At 37.9% G+C, this 26,065-nt stretch overlaps 3 protein-coding genes and 1 pseudogene across 12 annotated transcripts; 2 read left to right on the forward strand and 2 right to left on the reverse strand.

Annotated features, from left to right (window-relative positions):
• The first annotated feature begins 708 nt into the window (after positions 1-708).
• LOC104595802 (WEB family protein At3g02930, chloroplastic-like) lies at positions 709-4,856 on the forward strand. The gene is made up of 3 exons (XM_010256706.3): positions 709-1,152; positions 1,801-2,041; positions 2,158-4,856. The coding sequence occupies exons 1-3, from the start codon at positions 1,133-1,135 to the stop codon at positions 4,450-4,452; spliced, it is 2,556 nt and encodes an 851-aa protein (XP_010255008.1). The 5' UTR covers positions 709-1,132; the 3' UTR covers positions 4,453-4,856.
• Positions 4,857-11,388: 6,532 nt separating this feature from the next.
• On the reverse strand, positions 11,389-12,811 carry LOC104595803 (uncharacterized). Its single transcript, XM_010256707.3, has one exon. It carries the CDS (start codon positions 12,348-12,350, stop codon positions 11,631-11,633), a length of 720 nt encoding a protein of 239 aa, XP_010255009.1. The 5' UTR covers positions 12,351-12,811; the 3' UTR covers positions 11,389-11,630.
• A 2,882-nt stretch (positions 12,812-15,693) lies between these two features.
• On the reverse strand, positions 15,694-18,006 carry LOC104595804 (pentatricopeptide repeat-containing protein At2g22410, mitochondrial pseudogene; annotated as a pseudogene). Its single transcript, XR_016076564.1, has one exon. The product of XR_016076564.1 is annotated as a pentatricopeptide repeat-containing protein At2g22410, mitochondrial pseudogene (transcript).
• A 3,943-nt stretch (positions 18,007-21,949) lies between these two features.
• Positions 21,950-25,855, forward strand: LOC104595956 (Tetratricopeptide repeat (TPR)-like superfamily protein). Of its 9 annotated transcripts, none has more exons than XM_010256903.3 (4): positions 21,950-22,143; positions 22,271-23,705; positions 23,808-23,853; positions 25,016-25,855. In XM_010256903.3, exons 1-2 carry the CDS (start codon positions 21,965-21,967, stop codon positions 23,607-23,609), a joined length of 1,518 nt encoding a protein of 505 aa, XP_010255205.2. In that variant the 5' UTR covers positions 21,950-21,964; the 3' UTR covers positions 23,610-23,705; positions 23,808-23,853; positions 25,016-25,855. The 9 variants fall into 9 exon arrangements, with proteins under 9 accessions (XP_010255205.2, XP_088743399.1, XP_088743398.1 ...); XM_088887273.1 differs by having other exon boundaries at positions 21,985-23,705; positions 25,016-25,210; positions 25,315-25,855; XM_088887272.1 differs by having other exon boundaries at positions 21,985-23,705; positions 25,016-25,116; positions 25,211-25,855.
• The last annotated feature ends 210 nt before the right edge of the window (positions 25,856-26,065 follow it).

The following is a 26,065-nucleotide window of genomic DNA, read 5'->3' on the forward strand; positions in this document are numbered from 1 at the left end:
ACGGTTCATTAAAATGCGCAACGTCACTGCCCTCCCATCCCCCCAGGCCTGGCTAAAAAGGCGGAATTCACTAATTGTATTTCTCAAATTCTTTTTCTTTGCCCGCCACGATTCTCGTGCCCAGCATAAATACTCTCCCACTTAATTTTATAATGTTTTCCCTTTCCCTTTTCAAAAAATAAAAACAAAAAACCCTATTTTTTAAAATAATTTAATACCCTTGTGTTATTTTTAGCTTTATTTTGCATCCCGGTTCGAATATGACCGAGCAGGCTCGACCAAACACATCATACCATACGAACATCTCTTGAATAAAACAAATTAATTAATGGGAATGATCCCATGATTTCATTAATATAGTAGTACTTAATAATTGATTCATGACTTTCTTTTTAACTTAAACTTGTCAAAGAAACCGACTTGGTTGGTCAGTCATACCTATCAACGCTACTAACAAGACAGAGATCTAATTATCGGCCAATACTTTCTTTTTTTTTTTTTTCAAAAGACGAATGAGGGGCTATGGTAGTGGACGCATCACCAGACATCCACCCACTTCCAAGAACATATTCAAGGTTAGTTTCGCCTTTTTGTCAAACCTTACAGCCCAATTTACTTGTCATTGGGGTGTTAATTGATTGTTCAATAGACTCAATACAAACTTCTAGTTTCTTTTTCTTTATAATTATCTGGATTGGAATTCTGGATCTGGGGAGGTGGCATCTCTGTTATTCTTGGAAACTTAGAGGGCAATCCATGTCGGGTAGCAGAGAGTTCCTCCTTACGGAAAAAAAGTAGGGGTAATTTGGTAGTTTCGTAAGTCTTCAGCTCCGAAAAGGAAGGTTATAGTCATTTGTAATCCTGAGAGAGAGAGAGAGAGAGGAAAGAGAGATAGTGTCATGTGGGCAGTACAGCTTCTTTCTGGGTAGTCCACAGGCAGACCTAGCGATGAAATAATTTTACCTGTAAAATTTAGCTTCTGCTATCTGAGAAATCTCTTTCAACTCTTAAAGGAATCCTTTTAATCTGTTTACAATGTCGCCATTTTAGAAGCTCCTTTGCGCCTTCTCCACCTCCATTTCAACCTTGTTTGCTTGTGGATCTTTAGTCTCTCTCTGTTCTGTTACCCGCCATGCTTTCTTCCAAAACCAAGTAAGTATTATCGTCTTTCCAGATCTGATTACCGTTTCCGGTTTGAATATTATTTATTATTTCAACCTGCAATTTTCTTTTACTGTTCTCTCTCTATCTATCTCAATCTATATCTATACCTGTTTTTTTGGCTTCTTAATCATTTGAAACTCTATGCTTAGACTTTTCTCCAAGGTATGTTGGATCTGGTTTGCAGAAATCTGTTCCGAGCTTTATATTTCTTTCTGATTTTAGTTCAAGATTGCATTTTTCGCCTTTTCTCCCTCAGTGTGGACTCGATCCGTAACTGGCCCCTCTTTTTTTCTTGGTAGTTTTGATCTTGTTGAGATGTGTATGCACCGTTTATGGTTTTATTGGTTCTCAGTCCAATTTTATTAATTGTCTCTCATTTTGGTTTTATGCTCGTTATTCCTATCTAGGTTTCTTTCCATTTTTTCCAGTATTGCTTTTTAAATGACTCTTATGTGGACTTGGTCTGGTAGTAGGCTTCTCCATATTACTCTGCTTTGGTTTTTCCTTTGTTTTGATTCTGAATTTCCTTGCGTTCTATTTTTTTTTAATTGCTTGCTACCGTCTTTGTTTTTTCTGTTTGCTCTCCTCGGAGGGATTTGATCTTGTTACATAATATGAGTATTGGCTCTTGAACAGATCTGGTTTATCTGAAGCTTCACATAACAAAGAAGCTTCTCACAATAAAGAAGGTTCACACAACAAGACCTCACCAGCAACTCCAAGGGTTAGCAAATTGGGCAGGGGAATTACTAAATCAGATGCTAATTCACCTTCTCCTCTGCAAAATCCACGACTTTCAATTGACCGATCGCCCAGATCAGTTGACTCAAAGCCTGCGGTAGATCGGCGATCCCCAAGGGTTACTGTTACTCCTGATGTAAGTCGTACAACAATATCTAGAATCTAAAAGCTGGATATCCTCAATTTTGTTTTTTTTTTTTTGTGGAATTTCTTTGGCTTCTCATTGGCATTGTCATTTGGTCTTGATTTTAGAAACAACCACGAGTGCTGAAGGGATCGGAACTACAAGCTCAATTGAGTCTTGCTCAGGAAGATTTGAAGAAGGCAAAAGAGAGATTAGCTTCTATTGAGAAAGAGAAAGATCATGCTCTTGAGGAATTGAAAGAAGCCAAGAGATTGGCTGCAGAGGCAAATGAGAAGCTTGGGGAGGCCTTGGTTGCTCAGAAGCGAGCTGAGGAAAACACTGAAATTGAAAAATTTAGAGCTGATGAGTTGGAGCAGGCGGGTATTGAGGCTGCTCATAAAAGGGAAGAGGAATGGCAGAAGGAAATTGAAGCTGTTAGAAACCAACATGCTGTGGATGTAGCTGCTTTGCTCTCTACCACTGAAGAGCTCCAACGGGCTAAAAAGGAATTGGCCATGACCACTGATTTAAAGAACCAAGCTCTTAGCCATGCTGATGATGCAACCAAGATTGCTGAAATTCATGCTGAGAAAGTGGAGTTCCTATCTACTGAGATAAGCCGGTTAAAAGCCTTGCTTGATTCAAAGTTGGAGACAGAAGCTAACAAGACCACTGAGTTGGTAGAGAAGCTGAACTCTGAGGTGGATTCTCTGAAGCAAGAACTTGAGAGAGCAAAAGATTTGGAGGAGAAATTAGCTGACAAAGAAGCTTTGGTTGAAAAACTCAGGGTAGAAGTAGAAACTGCAAAAAGGGCTGAATCAGATGCTGAAATTTTAATTGAGGAATGGCAGAAAAAGGCCAAAGAGTTGGAGATTCGGATTGAGGAAGCAAAACAATCAGAGAGATCTGCTTCAGAATCTCTGGCTTCATTGATGAGACAACTAGAGGCCAATAGTGCTTTGTTGAATGATACAGAATCTGAGGTTACTTCTCTTAGAGCGAAGGTGGAGTCCTTGGAGATGTCAATTGAAAGACAGAAAAGAGATTTTGAAGAAGCAGAACAGCATCTTGACATGGTTAAACAAGAAGCATCAGAAATGGAAAAAGTGGTTGAGTCTCTAAAAACTGAACTTGAAACTGTGAAGGAGGAGAAAATGCAAGCTCTGAACAATGAGAACCTTGCAGCATCAAATGTTCAGAGTCTGCTGGAGGAAAAGAGCAAACTCATTAGTGAATTGGAAGCCTCCAGAGACGAAGAAGAGAAGAGTAGAAATGCAATGGAAAGCTTAGCTTTAGCAGTACAAGAAGCCTCTTCTGAAGCCAGGGAAGCCAAAGAGAAGCTTTTGTCCAATCAAACTGAGCTTGAAAATTCTGTGTCCCAGATAGAAAACTTGAAGTTTCTTCTAAAAGAAACAAATGAGAAATATGAATCCATGCTTGATGAGGCAAAACATGAGATTGATGTTCTTACAAGCACCCTCGAGCAATCCAATCACGAATACAAAAACTGCAAGATTGAGTGGGATGAAAAAGAACTCCATTTGGTGAATTGTTTAAGACAATCAGAAGAAGAAACATCTTCCATGAAAAGAGAAATGGATAGAGTGGTTAATTTACTTAGAGAAACTGAAGAAGAAGCTCAAGCTGCAAAGGAGGAAGGATCTCGACTTCAGAGTACCCTAAGGCTAGCTGGATCCAAAGCTAGTTCTTTGGAAGAAGCTCTGGAAGATGCAAAAGGTGAAAATCTGAAATTGAGGGAGAGATTGCTGGACAAAGAGAATGAGTTTCAGAATATTATTCAAGAGAATGAGGAGCTTCGGTTGAGAGAGACAGCAGCACTGCAGAAAGCTGAAGAGTTATCCAAGTTGCTTGAAGAAGCATATTCTAAGACAAAGAATGAGGAACATGTAGAGCTTTCGGATAGTGAAAAAGATTATGATTTGCTCCCAAAGGTGGTAGAATTCACTGAGGAGAATGGAGGTGGAAGAATAGAGGAGAAGCACAAGCATGAAGTTTCATCTCAAGTACCTCAGGGAGATGAAGATCAAGCCCATGAGAAAAAGCTTCCTGTCGGACAGAAGATGGAGAATGGAATTGGAAACCCCAAAGATGAGGAAAAGAAAGAAGAAGATGAAGAAGAAGAACATGACTCAGTAAAGGTGGAGGCTAAGATGTGGGAGACATGCAAGATTGGAGAGAAAGACTTGTTGCCTGAGGGGGAGCATGAACCAGAATCCTTTGAAGAGGAACGTGATTCAAAGGTTGATGGTGAGGGCTTTGATCAGGTAAATGGCTCAGCATTGGAGAACTTGGACAATGGGGGCAGCTCTCCAACAAAGCAGCAATCAGAAAAGAAGAAAAAACCATTGCTCCGGAAGTTTGGAAGTCTGCTGAAGAAGAAGAGTAGCAACAACCATAAGTAGGTGTAAAACCAATCCCACCTGCCACAGCTTAGTTTGAACCATCATGTTCAGGAGAAGGTATACTTGATGCTGTCTCTCCCCATAATGTGTTTGATTTATTTTTCCTTTGGATTTTCATAATAGAAAATGAATTATATATAAAGAGGTTGTATTATCTTTAGAATTTTATCTGATTTGGTTCCCTCTTTTTAGGGGTGTTGTGTATCTGATTTTTTTCTTTTCTTACCTTTTTCTCTTTTCAAAATTTTATGGAAGGAGTTGTCACTTCTATAATTGTATGTTCATGTGATCCTTTTTCTTTATGGGGAAATCCTCTTCTGTTCTTTAATCCATCTGTAGTGAAAGAGAAAAAGGAAGAAAGATTAAACTATGGTTTCAGCATATGGATTTTGAGGATTGATGATTCATATTCCTACATCCATCATCACATTGTGTGATACATGTTTGAGCATTATACTCTGTACTGTTAATTTCTCTTAGTTGGGTATCAGATGGGTTGGTGGGTCAAACTTATCCATTTTACAGTCTATTATAAAATGTATTATAGTGGTTTATACCCTTTGTAGCTTTGTGCACTTCTTGTCTGTCATTTATCTTGAGCTTCAAGAAATTCATATTCAGATGACTACAGTTCTTGAAATGGGAATCCAAGAACTTTGGATTTCAATGCTCTTAGCTGACTTTTGAATATACCTCACTCTCTCAGATTGAGGTTAGGTTTTGGGAGTTGGAGATTTTTACTTTTTGTATGACGCTATCTCTTTCAATCCATCATTTTGTTTTGTACGTGTTCAGGAACTGTTGATATCTTTTTAGCATCTTTCCAGAACTGCTTGGGTGTAGTTTTGTAGCGTCATATACAATCCCTGGAGGGGGGGGGGGGGTAGCACTAGCCCGGCTTCAGTCAGTGCAAGCCCGTGCTCACACCGTTCCGCACAGTCTGTTGCAACCTTACATTGAGAATATCTCCCCATGAAATAAAAAACATAAGTATGGAGATATTCCCAATGCAAGGCTATAAAGGCTGTTCAACCTTACATTGCACTGACTGAAGCCGATCTTGGGTAGCACTTCCCCCAAACCCTGGTACAGGTGAGATTCGAGCCCAAGTCTCTCCACTACAACCAGCTAGAGACCTTACCAACTAGCTAGTTGATACCTTGCCACTGATTTCAAGGAGGTGAAGTTGAATTGTGCTTCATGGCCTTCATCTCCAATATCCTTTCTTAGAATTGGAGTGCTAGGATGATCATGCACTTAGAATTCCTTTCTTTGTCTTTTCTAAATGAAATACAGTATACTTGCAGGATTTTGGAAATCATTGTCTTGTATACTACTTGCGTGTTTGTTAGCATATTTCCTGAAATTAATTGACATTTGAAAAAAAAAAAAATGCTCCTCTTGAAGTTCTGCCATGTCTTTCTTTCATCTGTTGTATATTTTTCTCTTTTCTCATAACAAAATTTGTCCGTTATGAAAGATAGTTGTTCTGCATAGAATTCTGTGCTGTAAGCTCCGAATTAGACTAGAATCTGTTAGACACTCGCTTTGTTGAAGAATCCTACATATGGAGTTTATCTTCGCCATCAAAGACACAAGAATCCTTCTGATCACTCCACTTATGGACACATAACCAAGTTATACATCAGCTTGAACAAAAAATTTCTAGACTTGTACAATGCTGCGTATGTGTCCATTTAGAAAGCCACCTCAATTCTTCCCCACGAATGGATATGTTTGTGGAAAAACAATATCTATATTTGCACATCTCATGTTTCGAATTTTTTATTAAGCATTAGAGTTCAATTACCTTCGCAGCCTTTTTTGATAGAGGCTTCTCCAGGGACCGTTGTGGCTGATCCCGTCACCCTAATGAAGGCCTGAAGTGATACTCGTTTGGTCAGCTACTGATTGAGAAAGTTTAGGTTACATGGGACTACATGTATGTATATTGAGCATGTTTCTTGGTAAACCGGTGGTTATGGAATTGTACTGAAGATCCTTCATTTATTTCTGGAGTTACTGATAAAGGATGTTCGTGAGCACAAAGCAGGATGAGTGGTTAATCGTTGAGCTACTTGGCAATGCATTTGCTTTGAAATTTGATTAGTTTTCTAAGCTAGTAGTTTTGAATGCTGTAAATGATCGACCCCTTCCTATACAGAGATGGTCTCAGCCAAGCAGTATGTTGACTGTTGAGTTTTCCCATTAGAAATATCCAAATATCCGGTGGACGGAGTGAAAGAAGCTGATGTAGTTCCCATGACATAATTTTCTCTGTTTTTTTACCTGTGTTTAATGCAAGTGTGACACAATATTTTGGTGCGATTTTGATTTTAATCCTATTCCCACATGGCATTGATCTGCTTTATGTTAACCTTAGAGAGAGAAACAAACAAGGGAAAAGCGGAGAACTCCAAGGCTCTCAAAAGATATATTTATATTAAAAGATGAATGGACAAGATTGTCCTTAGAAAAGAAACAAAAGGACAGTTGTACAGGGCTTGACACTAATATACACATCTAATAATATACATACAAAGAAGGTTAAAAGTACAAAATTACCCCTTCTCTTCTCTACACTTTAGCCCCAATTCTGAATGAAGACACAAGACATTCTCTTAGGTTCGTTTGTTTCACAGTCGGCCGGGAAATCAGAGGCTTGGAGCCCATAACTTCACTCACTGACGATGTCAAAACTCCCTACTTTTGCGATACCTCCAACAAGTCTTCCTGTCAGAATGCTTTATCATTGCATGCTTGGCTTCTAAATGGTGTTCGTTTAAAATCTTTAAAGTTCTATCAAGCGCAGAACTACCTCCTTTCTTGTCGTGCTTGGACTCTGGAGGGAGTTCTTCAGGCCTCAATAAATAAATGTAGTGGGAACACCCAGTCCCGGAGGAGAGCAAATCAGCCCCCCACAAGATTGTCCCCCACAAAGTCCCACAGTATATCCCCGCCATGTATTGGGAACATCATCAGTGTCAGAAATGATGATGTCATCATCGGGAGATGTTCACAACACACGGTGGGGATGTGCTGTGGGACATTGTGAGGGGCAATCTGGTGGGGGGCTGATTTGAACTCGTCCCGGAGGGAGAAATGTCACTTCATGGCATGGCCTAGCCCAGTGGGCTTCCCACAACCGCAAGGTGATCGTCTAAACCTATACCTCTGACTATTCTGCTGGTAGCCCCCACAATCCCCGACCATAGTAGGCTCAGTAATTATAAAACTGGACAGTCTTCCTCCAACCGAGTCCGGATTTCTCCTCACACCGACCTCATAGCATGTTTTAACCGTAATCGGAAACATCTCCCGTACTTATATGTTATTATTCATGGAAGATGTTCCTAATATATGATAAGATGCAACTGAAGTCGGTGTGAGGAGCAGATCTCAATTCCCCCCAACCCCCTTCCAAATCCAGGTTTGAAACCATTCACCAGGGTACCAAATACCACATGAATGAAGTTGTGCATTCCCCACTCACTGATCACCCGGATAATAGTCTTATGGTTTTCATTGTGTATCTTTTTTTTTTTTTTTTTTGATAGATAGTTTTCATGGTGCATCTATACCATTTCTCCACAAATCCTTAATGGACAGCTAGTTGACACATAATCTAACATCAACAAATAAGATGGTGAACGGCAGGGGTTCATTGTGCTTGGCATTATCAACTAATAGGACCCCTCCAGTAAGCTCTCTTCTCTAGCTACGCCTTTTAACTATAGCTCAGTTACTTGGTTGCAGGTATTGTTAGGGTAAATGCAAACGCCAGACTGAACACAAGGGATTGTCCTGTTCACTTTGATCCCCTTTTAATTCCATTCTAAAACTGAAAAACTTGAAATTTTGGTGGAAGTTTCTGAGGAAAAAAAACAGAAGTTTACATTTTTTGTTTGGTGATGTTCACCGAAAGTCAATTGTTTTCATAGGCTTAGTTTTGGAAGGACGAAAATACAAGGGTATTCAGTGCAAAAACTTGTATACAGCATTTATAAATTATAAACTTGTATTTGCACTGTATATATTAGTATTTGCACTTTTGCCAAACTGAGTCTAAAATAATAGTCAAAACAGCTCCTTACGATCATTGAGGTTTTTTTCTTTTCTTTTCTATTTAAACGTTATACCGACAACACTCCTTATCCTTGCTGTCACAGCCATTTTCCTTCTCCTTCCACAGCATTTTATAATTTGTTTAGATGTAAATGATAAGGAAACGGAATCTTTTAAATTTAAAGGACAGAAATATAGCTGGGAAAGTTTTTAGGGAAAAGTACGGACAGGTCCAATGCAAATTTTTGCATTCCACTGCAAACCTATAAATATTCAAAATGTCAAAAATTCTCATTCTATACATCAATGTCCGCCCGTGAATTGGCATTAATTCCAAGCTGGTACCTACCCCAACGGTGTAGGTGCCAATGGACCGGTTTTGAGTTGGACCCATCCAAATCAAAATCAATTTGGATGGATTGTCGGACCAATAAGATATATTGAATTGGACCAGTCCAGACTTAATGGTCCAAAGTACTTATTCGATTGGATTGAACCTGGTCTATCCATAATGGATTTATATTGGATTGGATCAGTCAAATAGAACTGATATCTAATCCATTGATAGAAGAAAAGAATATTGGTGTCAATGGACCAGGTTTGGATTGGAACAAATCTAAATTAACCAATTTGAACAAATCAAATGGTCAGGACACTAAATTGAACCAGTCCAAAATGGTCCAAAGTATTCATCAGATTGAATTGGACTTGATCCATTTGTATAGACTAATATTGGCTGGATTGGATTGGACCAAATATGGTCCAATTGACACCCCTTCCCCACATTATGGTTACGGCCCACTGAACCCTCATGGATCTTCTACACACTTTCTCTAACTGGATCATCTGTTCATTTATCTCAATTTCAGGGGAGCTAGTCAAGATTCGGCCATATTCTCATAGGTTCAATTTGAAAGGAGTACAAATAGAAATATGTACAGTATAAATACATACAAAATACAATGTTTTGCACTCTAAATATTTATATTTATACCCCTTCCAAACTGAGCCATAGGAAACGGCCAACCAAGTTTGTAGATACTCATGAATCATGAGTTTCCCGCTTTCCACATATATATTGCAACCTGGCACTCCCTCAAATGACATGTTTTAACTTTTGGCTTTCAGCAGACAGTCCAGATGGGTTAAGAACTTTCCACGTGGCAACCTTTTTGGGGCTAAAAGGAGCATTAGATTAACTTTATTCGTTGGATAAATTTCAGTGCTGAAGAGCTTGCCAAAAACCTTGTTTTATCATGACATCCAACCACCACACGACTCCTAAGTTCCAACTACCAGCATTACCCAAAACCCCACTTGGCAAGCTGTTTTTGACCAAAAGAACAACCATTCCTCTCTCAGCCTTTTTCTTAGTGAGGTGAATTTAAATAAAAAAAAGTGTGTGGGGTGGCGGGGGGGCGACCTTGCCAAAGCCCCGAAAACCATAGAGTCATAGACTTTCAACTACCCGCATCTCCAACGAAAGATCCTGCTAAATAGGGGTGTTAATTGGACCGGATTCGATCCAATCCAATTCGGGTCCAACATGAACTCATTACAGATAGACCAGGTCCAATTCAATCCAATAAATACTTTGAACCAATTTGGACCAGTTCAATTCAAATCTGTTTCAATTGGTTTTAATTTAGATTAATTCCAACTCAAACTTGGTCCATTGACACCTGTATTCTTATCTTCTTCACTGGACCAGATATCAATTTAATCCGACCCAATGTAATATAAATCCATTACGAATGCATCAGGTCTAATACAATCCAATAAATTAGACCATTAAATTTGAGCTAGTCCACTTTAATACGTCTTATTGGTCTACCCAATTTGTCCAAAACCGGTCCATTGACATGGATCATCGTGTAAGATATCTGATGGCCACCGTAGCCTGTAGGTTGTCCATCCTATCCCTCATCATGTTAAAAGGAAGAAGGGTTAATAAAAGTAGTAGATAAATGTGGAATATTACAAAGATTCTAAATTTAAAAAAACATGTCATTCAGCAATTTAGCAATTGAGAACTACTTATTTTCCGAAAAACAACACAAACTTAGGGGTATTCGACAACATGTATGTTTTTATTTTTTAAAACAAAGCATCTAATCGTGAGTTCAAATCAACCCCCCACAACGTCCCACAACACATTCCCGATGTGTATTGGGAACATCTCTGAATGGTATATCAAAAATGATGATGTCATCATCGGAAGATATTTCCAATATATGGCGGGGATGTACTGCAAGACGTTGGGGGGAGGGGGGGTGCTAATTCGGTCTCTCTAATTGGGCCTGTGGATTTGTTCTTAAGTTATCCATTATCTGTTTTTCCTCTTGATTATTTAGTAGTAGTCATTATTGTTGCAACGTCCATATGTCAAAGGCTTAACTGGCGAAAATTCTTAAACAACAATCCAAGTAATTCAGCCTTAATTAGTTCAGGCATATTCATAGTATAGATGGGGCTGAGTTAGACATGTCAAGGCTGGACAGATCCATTCCTTGTTTGTTGTTTAGATGGACGGATGAGGCAGAAGTCTTTGGTTATTATGTGCTTCCTAAAGAATAAACGTATAGTTTATCCTTTAAGAGAAAGAATTAATAATCTTCATGTGCTTCCTAAAGAATATCATTGTTGAGGATTCTTAACTTAATTAAGAATGCTACCCCCCATCTGGATTCTCGTGCACCAAACAAAAGAAACGCTACCTTGGAACTTTGCCACGGTAAAGAAATGGGCTTGGCATGATAAAAGGTATCAATGCTCCATATTCCAACTTTCAGATTCTGATTTCTTAAAGCCTACCCCTTCAAAATTTTAAGTCCCACCATATATACACATGGCACATGACTCGCTTTCTTGAGAAAATTTCAGATTCTATTCCATCATCCAGCACAATACTACTACTACTACTACACCTTAAAGGACAAAGTTTATTAATTAGAAATATTCTAGATTAAAGGAGGTCCATTACAAACTTTCCATGCAAGACCTTTTCTGTGAGGCCCCATTGACCCTTTTAATTAGTACTACATGATAATTTACAGGGGATATATGATATATTGTGAATTGTGAGCAAACCACCGGTCGCCGGCACGGAGGAGTCATGATTTTGACATTAACGATCCAATAACTCCAGCAATAAGAGAGGTAGGATCACCAAGAATAGCAGAGATAATGAACTGAATGCCCATCCCAGCCATCTCACAACACTTCTTCACCTTACCGCCCCTAGTAAGGTGATGGTTGTGAAATGTTGCTTTCAGGCTAGGAATTCTAGTCTGTAACTTCTTGTTGCTGTTTCCTCGCCCAAAATAAATGTCGTGCCAGCTCTCCAGTAGTATCTCCTTGGCACAGGCCACATGCAGGTTATACTTCTTGCAACTTGAGCGGTAGCTCCAGCTGCGCCCCTTCCTCCCACACTTGTGGCACGCAGAGCTGAGCTTCCTGTACAAGTAGAGCTTCACCTCTCCATCCTCGATCACTCGTGGGAGGTTTGCACAGGTGGGGTGGAGATCGAAGCCGCAGGACTTGCAGTGATAGACGAATCCGTTGACGTCCTTCTCGCATGCATTACAGAATCGTGGCATGTCGCCGGGGGGTCGAGGGAGGAACTGGAAGGAACATTTGGTGTAGAAGGGGTGGGAGATGGAAGGAGAAGGAAGGGCACAGTGCATGTGTAGATCAAAATCACAGACGTTACATTTGTAACGTGAGCCTATGCCGGCTTCTTTGCACCCATCACACTTGAATGGTGCTTCTGCGTATTCAAACCTTAGCTTGTGCTGAGGATGGCTCAGATGGCTTATTTCTCCGTATTTCATCGCGTCGGTGGTAAAACTGAATGACGCCCAACACTGCTGCCTTACTTATATATACAAATCTGTTTCAACTTTGAATGCTTATATAGTAACAAGGCTTTTTAATTTTTTTTTTTTCCTTCTGGGGCCGGAGAAAAAGAAAGAAAGAAGAAGAAACTATATATTAAGGAAATTAAGCCAAATGGGGAAACTTTTAGAGAAAGAGAGAGAGAGATTAAAAGTACTTTGTTTGGATACCCGATACCCAAAGCCCAAGGTTAGGGTTCTAATGAGGGTGAGGGAGGGTCGTCATATGTAGCAAGAAAGAATATTAAGTCAACAGTACTGCTGGTTGGCTTGTTTTTTAAGCCTGTGGGGATTTATGCTTGGTAAATGGTAGTTAGTGGTGGAAGCTATAGTCCTATATATAGACTGCAGGTAGTTGTTCACCATGAAGAATTCCAATTCTTCCCCTTATTATTGTTTTTCGATCGGTTCAAGTTGATCTCCACCGAATGATTGTAATTTATGGATAACCTGGTTTAATTCAATATATAAGTCTGTATGGGTATGACCTACCAAAGTGTTTCCAAGATAAATGAGATTTCTTGTCAAGTCGTTTCAAATATATATATATATATATATATATATATATATATATATTGCTTTTGAACTAGTACAATACAAGTATTCTGCCCACATCCAACTCATATTTAAATATTTGGAGAATAAGAATTAACTTGTACACCCAAATTGGAAAATGATTTGCAGGATTACAGCCCAACCGACAAAGATCTGAATTCGTCTACATTAATTAATTAATTGTACTCGTAATACTCACTGGATCAATGTTTTTTTTTTTTTTGGGGGGGGGGGAGGGGGGCTAAAAGCGATGCCTTTATAATTTGCCCTGTCTCTTTTCTTCAACACACAGGAAGCTTTTGAAAACAAAGCAGGCGGAGTATGGGAAACTTTGCACAAACCATTAATTGGAACTTGGAAGAAAGAGGGGGAGAGGAGAAGAGAATAAGTAGGCCATATGTTTAATATAGTTCATTATGTCGCTGAAGTGGAGAATGACACAACAGGAATAAATTCCCTGCTTATAAATAGTTCTGTTTATTGTATATATAATTTAGATTAGATATTTCATCCAAATATTCGACAGAATAATGAAGACATAGTATTATTCTTCTCCCATAGCATATGCTAAAGAAGCTTAGCTTAGCTTAGCTTACTACTAACAAACGTTATCCATTTGGATGTAGCACATGTATTATTGTTTTTGATTGATTGATAAGCCTGTAATCTCTGATTATATATAGGAATATAGGGTTGATCCCCTTTAGAATTCCTTCCAACGACAATTAATAATGGTACTAGAAATTCCCAACTGGAATCCAATGCCATCATCTCATGCCAATTGCTTTATAAGGATTATTATTTTTCTCTTCATTGGTAATTGGATCATTTCTCAGATAATAAAAAGTTTTAATTATCCTTCCGAGCAACCAAGGAATCAGTCGCGGAGCCAGGATTTTTTTCTTTTTGGGATTCCAAATTCTAACATGAATTGGAGAGGGGATTGGATCATGAGGGGGGGAACCTTATATGGGGAGGGGAGAAATATACATAGAGTGGAGAAATCATAAATGTGGAGATTTTGAGGCATAGGGAGTTGGGGGGATGGATGATTCCCCCAACTGCAAGTAGGGGTGTTAATGGACCGGTTTTGGATTGGACCACATACAAATCAAAATTAATTTGGATGGACCAACAAGACAAATTAAATTGGACCAGTCCACACTTAATGGTCCAAAGTATTTATTAGATTGGATTGGACATGGTCCATCCATAATGAATTTATATTGAATTGGGTTGAATTGAGCCCATATCTGGATAAGAATATAGGTGTCAATGGACCAGGTTTGGGTTAGAATTAATCTAAACTAAAACAAATTTGAACAGATTAAATGGTCCAGACATTGAATTGGACCGGGTCAAATGGTCATTAGATTGGATTGGACCTGATCCATTGTAATGGACTCACATTGGACTGGATGGGATTGAACCAAATCCAGTCCAATTGACACCCCTGGCTGCAAGAAATGACACCTATATACATCTGAGAGACTCGCCTATTTCACATCTAGTGGTTCAAAGACCCCGTTCATGGTTTTAGATAATTTGGGAATTGAGATATCTAGTATAACAATGTCATTGATTTCCCTTATCTTCATTTTTTTAATCCTTTACAAATAGGAACAGGAGGAGAGGAGACTCCTAGCCTCCCAAATTAGTGGAAAATGAAGTGGCAAGCAAGTGTAGAGATATCAATGGGCTTGGATCAAGGTTTGGGTCGAGGTTAATCCACATCGAACCCAGACCATTGACATCAATTTCTCCCAAATTTTTCTTTCCTTTCTATATTGTATCAAGTGTTGTGATTTGTTGGCTTAGATTTTTTTTTTTTTTTTGTGGCGAAAAAAGAGGGGCTCCATTAAGAAGATGCAGATTTGTTGGTTTAGATATTTTGATGATGTGTAGGTAAAACTTTCTTTGATCAGAAGAGGACTTGAAACTATGCTTTTCCTCCTAATAAAATATTAAAACTATGTTTCTCATGATCTTTAATGCATTATTAACATTCATCATGGGTAAAACAGTGACATTGAAAAAATTGTAAATATAGCCTGCACTAATAATAAGGATAATGTTCTAGGTTAGTTAGTTTTGTTTCTGTTTTGTTTTGTTTTTTTTTTTTTTTGATATCTTGTGAACCATTGTGTAGCCCAAACCCATACCTCCCCCCCCAAGCCAGGTGCAGGCGGGATTCGATCCCCATGTCTCCACTACAATCAGCAGACCTTACCAAACAGTTGGTTGGCACCTATAGGGTCAAGTTCGATAAATCTATTTGGCTTAATCAGCCAGTCAGGAATCAAGATCAGATTGGGGTGCGTTGTCGTGTTCTGGTTGAATCAAGCCTGTATCAGACCGGACCCCGTTGAAATCCCTGGATGCGTAATGTCAAACTACAAATATAGTCTACTGTGGTGAAAACGAAAGGTTGTCAATTGTCATCCTTGTGTATGAAATTATGAATGCAGTCATGCACGAGTATTCAAGCCCCGAGCATTCCCATGGTAGCATGAGTAACTTTCAGAATCTTCGCACTAGTGCAAGTGTTCAATGAGTCGAATGTGAATATATCCTTCAAAAGGTTCGTCACTCTCTGTTGAACTTGCAGAAATTCCATCGGTTGTCCCAGTTCTTCCAAAGATGATAATCTAGGTACGATTCCCCACTTCGGCTTGTAGCTTTCCTTAAAGGCCTCCAAATTTAAGAGGCTATAAGAGATAGGGTTCTGACTCAATTGGCAGAATAATGTCCCAAGTGAAGCATATTGATTTGATCATGATTCTATAAATACAACAGAGAAAGAATTCAAGAATATTAAATTTCGTTTACATCTAACGGAACTCCTGGGTTGTTGCTTAGATACCCAATGGACCTTAAATGATTTGTCAATTGATAAATCATGGAATAAATATTGCTCGAGTTTTCATGGCTCTTGTCTTCAACCATGAACTCATGAACATGGCCATCAATTTCAATCACGCTCAGTGCTTTATCCTTCTTGATCCCATTGTCCTTCATTAGTTTCCTCACATTCTTCACATCTCCCCATCTTTGAGCTTCAGAATATATGTTTGAGATGAGCACATGTAATCCTCCACTATGTGGCTCCAACTCCAAAATTTGTTTCAGAACTTGCTTTCCTATCTCTACGTTTCCATGAATTCTACAGGCCCCCAGCAAAGCACCCCATATAACAACATCAGGTCTCACAGGCATACCTCCTATTAACTTGACTGCCTCCTCCAAGTGCCCTCCACGCCCAAGAAGATCAACCATACAAGCATAATGTTCAATTTCATGGGGAACCCCATAAACATGAGTCATGATGTCAAAGTAATATCTGCCCATGTCTACGAAGCCACTGTGACTGCAAGCGTTGAGCACGCCAACAAAAGTGAACCCATCAGGGGCAACCCCATTCTTTAGCATTTTTTCAAAGAGCTTGACTGCATCAAGACCACGCCCATGCATAGCAAGGCCTCCAATCATAACATTCCATGACACCAAATTCTTCTCAGGCATTTGATTAAATAGATCCAAGGCAGTATCAACAGGGCCACATTTCGCATACATATCTATAAGGGAATTACATAGTGCAATGCTAGGGGTTATACTGCTATTGGAAATGTAAATGTGAGTTTCCTTTCCTGTTATCAAATCACCGATTTGGCTACATGCTGCAAGAATGCTTACTAGCGTCACTTCATCAGGTTCCACTCTTGAATTGAGCATCTGAGTGAAGAGATCTAATGCTTCCCTGCACTTACCGTGTTGGACATAACATGAAATCATGGAATTCCAAGAAACTACATTTTTGGTAGGCATTTGATCAAACATCTTTTGGGCCTGATCAAATAGGCCATTCCTAGCACAAGCACTGACAATGGAAGTCCATGAAACCACATTTCTGTCAGGCATTCGATCAAAATACTTTTGAGCCAAATGCAAATGCCCACACTTAGCATACATATCCACTATTGCGTTCCTCACAAACAAATCGATACTAGTCCCCGTAATTTCTATATAAAAATGCACATATCTACCCAAGTCAAAATTCTCAGTTTGTGCACAAACAGAGAGAAGACTGACTAAGGTAAATTCATCGGGTTCCAAACCCAAGTCTCTCATCTCCTGAAAGAGAGAAAATGCTTCTTTACAAAAACCCATTTTAGAATACCCACCGATCATTGAATTCCAAGAAACAAGAGTTCTATCAACAATATCGTCAAATACTGATCGAGAAGATTCAATCGATCCACAAGCTGTATAAACACTCAAAAGGGCGTTCTGTACGCAAACCTGTGATCCAATTCCCAACTTGATCGCGTCAGCATGGATGAGTAAGCTTTCCCTGTATGCAAGTTCAGAAGCACAGGCTTTGAGAACAAATGGGAGGGTAAATTCATTGGGAGAAAGACCTAAACCTCTCATCCTGTGGTAGAGGGGAAAAACCTCTCTTGGGAAATTGCTCTTTGAGTAGCCCCTTATCAAACTATTCCACATGAACCTATTGGGTTCCGCGATTTGATCGAAGACCAACCGAGCGTAGCTGAGATTGCCCGCATCGGAAATAGCACAGAAGGCAATCAATTTTCCAACAGTTAGGTTTTCTTGAAGCAAGCCATTGACAATGATCTGAGCATGAAGATGTTTGAGTTCTGCCATTGAAGAACATCGCGCTAGTAGGATTTGGATGTTCAGGTGGAGAGAGGATATTAATTTGGGATTGGAGATACTCTTTGGTGGTGGTATAGGTACAATGGTATGTAGGGTATGAGAAATCAAGAATGACAAGCTAAGGCGGGAACGCAGCAGGGCTATAAACTTGAACCAGAGAAGCATGAGATGATGACGATATATGTTTGGAATTAGGAACAAGAAGGGGTTCAAACTTCAAAGTTCTAACTGCCAGGCTTGTTAATCCTCTCCGGTGTAGTCAGTAGAGAATACTCTGTCGGACCAACCAGAGAAACACAAGATAGGTGTATTTCATGTTGCTTATAAATAGGGGTGGCAATTGGATGGCTTTGGAATTAGCTTCAAGCCCAACCCAATCCGTGACCCATTTATAAAAAAATTCGTTAACGACCCATTGAGCAAAAATTAAGGCCCCGTTTGGTTTGCGGGAATAGGGGTCTGAAATCAGAATCGGAATGGTCCAATTATTTGGATGGATGGAATCGGAATGGTCCAACTATTTGGATGGATGGAATCGGAATCCCATTCCCATTCCTGCTGGAATGGCTTTCTCCCATTTGAGGAAATGACCGTTCCCTGTAACTCCCTTGGGAATGAAATCTCATTCCTGTCTGAACCAAATAAAATATGGGAATGGACCATTCCGATTCCAATTTCGGAGGATTTTGATTCTGATTCCGATTTCAATTCTGACTCAAACCAAACGGACCTTAAATGGATTGGATTCAAATAAAACCTTAACCTCAGTTTCAAAGGAGCATAAAGAGTGCAAAATCTTGTATTTTTTATTATTTTATATATGTGTATTGTATATATTTATATTTATACTCTTTTTAAATTGAGACTTTATTTTTAATCCATTAAAACATAGAAGTTCTAGAATAATATAGAAAATACAAAAAATAATAATAAATAATAAAACTATTAAAAATATAAAAAACATAGAAAATGTGAAAAAAAAAACACAAATTACAGAAAAGGATAATAAAAATTTACATAAAAGTAATAAAATATTGAAAAAACAAAAATTGAGAAATTGCAGGAAAATATAAGAGAAATGATAAAACACAGAAAATAAAGATAAATGATAGAAATTATGAAAAAGCATAAAAAGCAAAAATTACAGAAACAAAAGGAAAAACATGAAAATTGAAAAGAAAGACATAAATTGCAAAAAAAAAATACTGGAGTTATAAAAATACACTGAAAACGTAAAAATTAATAGAAATTACAGAAAAATAAATGCATAGTCCATCCAACCATTCCAAATCTCTGAGAGAAGCTTTAGTTCTTCACTCTCATAAATTTCATTTAGCTCGACTGGATGTAAGATCGGTGGCTTTTTTGAAGCAATTCATAGTTAAAGCATATTCTTCAAATCATCCTGGATCAAGCCTATTTTGATGGAGAAGAGGAAGATTTGAATGCTGGAGATGGAATTCGTTTGCATCTTGACTTAAATAGTAAATTATCTAGGATCTAACGGAGCTTCACGAAGCCTTTTCGAACCTTCACTTCGATTGTCAAAGATCATATTCCAATGGCATTTAAAAGGTTGTCCACTGATGGTAGTTTAAGTTCATATTTGAAACTTACTGGAATTCCACAACGGAGTAATAGTGTTTAATCGAGATATATTTTTCTAAAGCTTCAAGCAGACCTTCACTCGCAATGGATGTTCAGACTTCTTTGATTTCTTCGAACATCTGACACTAAGATTCATAAATCATGATTACTTAGTTGAATCTCTACTGCAAGTTTGGGGATTTTCATTTTTGGCGTTGAAGTAAAGTAATTGCTTAGGTTGTGCTTGATTGTGGTGTAAATGTGAATCGATATAAAATTCTATCATCGTTTCACATTTACATGTCTTTGATTTTAGTTGTAAATACTCGTGTATTTGAACCATTATTGATTTGGATGGTTGGACTGTTTGGCCCGGAAATTGTTCAGACAACCGGTTTCTTTCATCCTTGACACGCTGCCAAAACCTATTGACTTGGTCAGAGAACTGCTGACCTGGGCAGTTGAACCGTTCAACCCGGACAGCGGTTCGTGAGTACAGAAGAAGAAAAATGATCTCAGATCTCAAATCACTAAATCCCAAAATACAGTAGATAGATGAAGAAGAAGTAGAAGATTGTAGAGGTTGGAGACTAGAGAGAAATCAGATCTTAGATCTGAAATTTGCATTTTTGTTGTCACCACCATTGTATCATCATCTCCTATAATCGTTGAATTCTCCTCCTTCTTTTCCTTCTTCTTCCCTCTTTCTCCCTTCATTTCCTTCATTTCTTTCCTTTCTTTCGGCTGAGTTTGGAAGGAGTACAAATGCAAATATATAGAGTGCAAAACCTTATATTTTGTATTATTTTGTATGTATTTATACGTACATATTTACATTTGTACTGCTTCCAAACTGAGCCTTCCTTTCTCTTTTTCCTTTCATTTTTTTTTTCTTTTCTCTTCTTCCTTTCTTTTTTACCTTATTTTCTTCACTCTTTCTTTCTTTCTTTCTCAGCCAACAACCACAACCTTCATTTCTTTCATTTCTCTTTTCTCTTTCATTTTTTTTTTCTTTTTCTCTTCTTCCTTTCTTTCTTACCTTCTTTTCTTCTCTCTTTCTTTCTTTTTTTCTTTCTTTCTTTCTCAGCCAACAACTACAACCTCTCTTTTCTCATAAAAACCTAAAAGTCTAAAAAACATTTTCCCTAATAATCCAAATCCCAAAAATCGATGGCCACATCGGTTCCATTTTTGGGTCGATTTTTAAAACCTTGGTAAATATAGATAGTGTAAAACTTCATACCCGATTTATATTTTCACACATTTGTTTCCAATGTAAAGTTTACATTGAAAAATGATGTAAGCCATCTAATCGACTGACTTTTCAATTGATAATTGATGTAAATGTAAAATCGATGTACATAAATCCATTATCACATAAAGAACTCCAATGGTCCATTAAAAATTTAAACCAATAGACTAACTTTTACAGCGATGACTTTTCCACCAAAATCAAATGCAGCCTTAAGGTTTAAAAGAGGGTTATTGAAAGATAGGAGGGGAGTCAAAATATGAAGAGGATTATGAGTTACCTGTTGGATAACCATGACCCAATCCATCCAAACCATTATTACCTATAGGGGTGTAAACGGATCGAATTTGAATTGAATCAGGCATTATCTGAATTTGAAATCTGATTCAATTTAAATTCGACCAATTAATTGTTTTAGGTAATTAATAAATATATAAAATAAATATTTTTATTCATATAAAATATATAAATATATAAATTATTTATATGATTTAATTATTTAATATATAAATTATATAAAAACAATTAAATATTTTATATATTATATATAAGAATTAATAATCGATCGAATTCAAATATTTATCAAATCAAATAAAGTCATATCCGAATTCAAATCCAATTAACTATTTGATATGAATAAGATATCCGAATACAGTTCGATTATATCAAATCTTAAATTTAAAAATTAAATTTTCAAATACTATTGACACCCCTAATTACCCAACCCACCAAACGTAGGATTAAATAGATACAATCCAATCCAGTTGGATTGGGTGGGTTAGCGGGTTGGGTTGAAAATTGCCACCCCTTGTTTTTTTTTTTTTTTTCAATGTGTAAAAATCAATCTGTACCATGGTACCAGATGTATTCTTTTGTTTCTTTCATGCATTAAAAGTATTTTTAACCATTTAACTATTCTATTTCTTTTATTGAAAATCAACAAGTACCAGATATTTAATGCTGATTAAAAAGGGGTACCAAAATTAAGAATGGACAAATTGGGGTGTTAAGGGCTGAGCCTACGTGCAACTATCATTCAAGTTTCTGCCATTGTAGAATTTATCTACAAAATTTGTTTCAAAGCTTTAAGTCATGTTTGTTTTCAAAGAAAAGGGAACGGTAGGGAAATTCTTTCTAATCAAACACAGCCTTAATAACTAAATTCTGCTACTGTTACTGCTTTCATCAAAGCTACTAAACCCATGTTTGGGAGTCATATTCAAATAAACACTTATTTTAGGTTTAAATCACATCAAGTACTTACTTATTTCTATGTGGGAAATATGCCCAAATTTAAAGCCTATTTTAAGCATTTATTGAATAAGTGCTTATTTCCTTTTGAATCTGTATCGACCTGCTACATCATTTTGAAAATACCTATATCACCCCTGTTTAAAATAAGTGCTTTTTCAACAAACACTCGTGGATGTTTATCACGATAAACAGTTATTTATGAAATAAGCACTTCCAAGTCCGGGAGATGTTCCCAATACACGCTGAGATATGCATGCGGGGCACCAATTTAATCTCTCTGCATTTACCAAAATTTTTCCAATCTTCCTCGTTTGGTCTACATTTGATCACAGCTCGTTCTCCCTCGTTAGTATTTAGCCGCGTTTTTCTTTTGAAAGTTGCTTCTTTTAATGGCGATTTTGAGAGGTAAGTTCATTCCATTTCCAAACCACGCACAGGCGCGAATTTCCTTTTGTTTCTCGTCAATATCAACATCATATGAGCACAACTCCCCAAACGAAACCCTGGTCTCATCGGTAGTTTCAATTCTCAGGGAGCAATGCTCGAAAAACCGTTGGAACTTCATCAAATCCCTCTACCCAAATGGCTTCTCTCCCGCAGAGGTTTCCGAAATTATTATTCGCCTCAGGAACAATCCCCGTCTATCCCTTCGCTTCTTTCTTTGGGCAGAAAAGAAGTCCCTCTGCACGCACGACCTCCTCTCTTACGCCACCATTATTCACATTCTCGCCAGGGCTCGCCTCAAAACCCTATCAGAAACCTTAATTGGAAAAGCCATGCGACTTTCCCAAGTAAACAACATTGACGATTCTGATTTGTCATCGTTGAGGCCTCCAAAGATCTTTGAAACCCTAGCGAAGACCTACAGGTCATGTGATTCGGCGCCTTTTGTTTTTGATTTGCTCATTCGGGCATGTTTGCAGGCAAAAAAAATAGATCAATCGATCGAGATCGTTCGGATGCTACGGTCTCGCCAGATTTATCCCATGGTTAGCACCTGCAATTTGTTGATCCAGTCAGTTTCCCGGTTAAGAGGATGTGATGCTGGTTTCACCATTTATAAAGAGGTTTTTGGAGTGGATTACCAAATTGGGAGTAAATTCAGGGTTCAGGTTGCTCCGAATTTGCAGACATTCAATATATTGATGCTTTCCTCCTATCAAGATGGAAGGACGGAGAGGTTAAAAGAAATTTGGGCAGAGATGGTAAAATTCAGTTGTAATCCAAATGTTTTTAGTTACAGTATTTTAATGGCTGCACTTTGTGATGAAGGGAAGATGGATGAAGCCCTTGAATTATGGGAAGAAATGCATACCAAACAAATTAAGCTTGACGTGATGGCTTATAATACCATAATTAGTGGTTTATGCAAAATTGGAGAAATGGGAAGAGCAGAAAAACTTTTCCAAGAGATGGAACTGAGTGAGATCGAGATGACTTGCCTCACCTATGAGCATATGGTCCAAGGATACTGTAAAATTGGGAAGGTTGATTCGGCAATCCTTTTGTATAAGGATATGTCTAGGAAAGGTTTCGTGCCAGAGGCTTCGACAGTTGATCATGTGATTGGAGCAATATGCGAGAAAAGTAGGATCTCTGAAGGCTTGGACTTTCTAAGAGATGTGATGAAACGGCAAGGTTTTTTTCCGCATAGAGTAAGTTACGAGCTTCTGATAGGAGGGCTATGTGTCGAAGGGAAGATGGAAGAAGCGATGAAGCTTCAAGCAGAGATGGTAGGGAAAGGATTCCCGCCAAATTCAAAGGTGTACAATACTTTTATTGAGGGTTATATGAAACAGGGGAATGAAGATAAAGCAAGAAAATTAAGAGCAGAGATGTATGAAATTGGACTGGCCGAGGAAAGAGATTAGGATTTTTTTAACCAATTTGTTCTCATAGTTTCATCAAGAATTTCTTTGCTGCTCTGGGAAAGGAACTTGCTTAGCTTGCATTTTATCCTCTCTATGGTATGATCTTGTTAAAAAGGCTTCTTTTCCTTTCCCTGCTTCCCTCTTTATCCTCAAGAAAAGGAAAACTCAAGAATGTTTATTATTTATCTTCTGTTGCAGCCATTTATCATGTGCTCACCGAGGATGAAGAAGCAAATGTAAAGAAGTATGATTTCTTTTCCTTCAATTCCACAGCATTTTGAAACCACCTCACATCTTCGTTATATTAGTATATTAACTGTCAATAAAAAAATCGGTATATTACCTAATTAAGCTTATATTCTTTCCTGTCCTTTCTGCATCTGTTTCCTTTTTTTATTGTACTTTTGGTTTTTATTGAGAATAAGATTAGGACTCAGAAAACCTCTAAACTGTTGGGTGGAGAATAAAAATTAGCCTTGCTTTTTTCCTTTCTTTTGCTTTTCTTCCTTTGTGTTCTTTCTTTGAATTTTAGGGGGCTTTGGACCATAATTCTTATGATCACTTTTCTGCTTCTGATGCTTAGGTTAAACCATGATTGACATTTCTATCTGTAAGAAATCCTGGGTAGAATTTCCTATCTATTTACATGATTATATAGGGTCCTATTTTGAAGTTGGGAACAACCACCTTGTCTAGACGTTATTTTGTCCTTTATTTTATTGTAAAATAGTTTAATTATATTTAGGAAAAATTCCTAATTAGTACCCTGTACTTTGTGCCAGTGTCACTTTGGTCCCAAAATTTTAAAACACGAAAATCCAGTACCCAAACTTTCAAAACGTGCCAATTCAGTACCTGTCGTTAACCAGCCATTAAGTGGCATTTGAAAAGACACAAATGCCACCGAGTTTCATCTAATTTTCTTTATCAACCATCCAAACGCTGATTAAAAAATGAACAGTCCCAAATCCTTGCCTCTTCTATTCAAGAAAGTTGGGGTTACGTCTCAGTGGACATTCTGGTGACCTCAACTTTCTTGAATAGAAGAGGCAAGGATTTGGGACTTTCATTTTTTTATCAGTGTTTGGATGGTTGATAAAGAAAATTAGATGAAACTCGGTGGCATTTGTGTCTTTTCAAATGCCACTTAATGGCTGGTTAATGGTAGGTATTGGATTGGCATGTTTTGAAAGTTCGGGTACTGGATTTTCGTGTTTTAAAGTTTGGGGGTCAAAGTGGCACTAGGCCCAAAGTACAAGGTACTAATTGAGAATTTTCCCTTCTATTTAAAAGACAGAGCAGATTATCATAAAAGTCCTTATTCTGCCTTTCTTATTTTGTTCCATTGACATTTCATGTGATGGGGCAACATTATCTTATACTTAGTTCTTTCATCTTCATTGTAGTAGCAGAAATGGAAGAAGTGGACTTGATTGCACTTTTAGCCTAGTTGGCTTCATTGCAAGGAAGGACTTAAACACAAGAGCTCAACTTTGTGCTGCTCCAGGTGCTTATCTATTACAACTAATGTTTTATGAATGAACGTCCTATCTTATGGCAAGCCAAAAAGATCTAATGCATATGTTCTTGGTGTGTGCAAGGTAACCAAATTTGTGTGGCATTTATATGGAAGCTTTATTGTAGATACTAGATTGGTTAGAATATCCTGTATTGGAGCTCTAAGTGAGATTGCATCAATTTTCAGTCTAGCATATGGGAAGAGGGTGAAAGGAATATTTTGCTGGCATTGAAGGCTCCGTAAGCCCACGATGATAGGTTATCTGCCACATGCACAGATTATCTGGATGATCCAGACAAACCTTGTGACGAGGAACCTTTTGGATTAGCTATTTGTTATGCATCCATGATCTCTCATTAGTCATATAACCCACTGGATATTGTGCCCTTTCCTTTTTCTTTATGGATTTTTCTTGAATTTCTTTTCTTTGATAACAAGGGTGGGAGAAACATGTGGTTCAATTTTGGTCTCACCCCAGAGAGTATACTTGGAGTTGGAGCACCACGGTTCTATGTTCCTTCAATTTATACGTTAATTGCTTTGGTGATGCATATGCCTTTCTTTACTTGCAGAAAGATGTACGCTCAAATTCTCAGCATTCTAAGCGAATGCTGTTGATGGCATGTAAATCTATTAATTGATTTGTATTTGATTGATACTGTAGAAATGGCAAATATAATACTGTCTGGTACAGTATTGAAGTTAATGAAATTTGTGTCACTTCCTGTCACATGTCATTGCTGAGGTTATTCTCCTGAATTCTAGGCTATTTTCATTATTACCTGAAGAAACCTCTCTATACATGATACTTGCTAGATTGATCAATTAATGAATGGGATTTACTGTTGTCCCACCTTTTCTTCGCATTTAACACGCCAATTATTTTGGGCAAATTAAAAGACAAAATAACATAGAAATGCCAGAAGCGTCAATGAAA

Source organism: Nelumbo nucifera, chromosome 5, assembly GCF_055504915.1.
Source record: "Nelumbo nucifera cultivar China Antique chromosome 5, China Antique-T2T, whole genome shotgun sequence".
NCBI classification, from domain to species: Eukaryota; Viridiplantae; Streptophyta; class Magnoliopsida; order Proteales; family Nelumbonaceae; genus Nelumbo; species Nelumbo nucifera.

Coding starts and splice junctions, on each gene's coding strand:
- LOC104595802 (XM_010256706.3), top strand. CDS start 1,133: ATGCTTTCTTCCAAAACCAA. Junction 1,153..1,800: donor ATGCTTTCTTCCAAAACCAA/GTAAGTATTATC, acceptor GCTCTTGAACAG/ATCTGGTTTATCTGAAGCTT. Junction 2,042..2,157: donor GGGTTACTGTTACTCCTGAT/GTAAGTCGTACA, acceptor TCTTGATTTTAG/AAACAACCACGAGTGCTGAA.
- LOC104595803 (XM_010256707.3), bottom strand. CDS start 12,350: ATGAAATACGGAGAAATAAGCCATCTGAGCCATCCTCAGCACAAGCTA.
- LOC104595956 (XM_010256903.3), top strand. CDS start 21,965: ATGTTCCCAATACACGCTGAGATATGCATGCGGGGCACCAATTTAATC. Junction 22,144..22,270: donor TTTAATGGCGATTTTGAGAG/GTAAGTTCATTC, acceptor TTCAATTCTCAG/GGAGCAATGCTCGAAAAACC.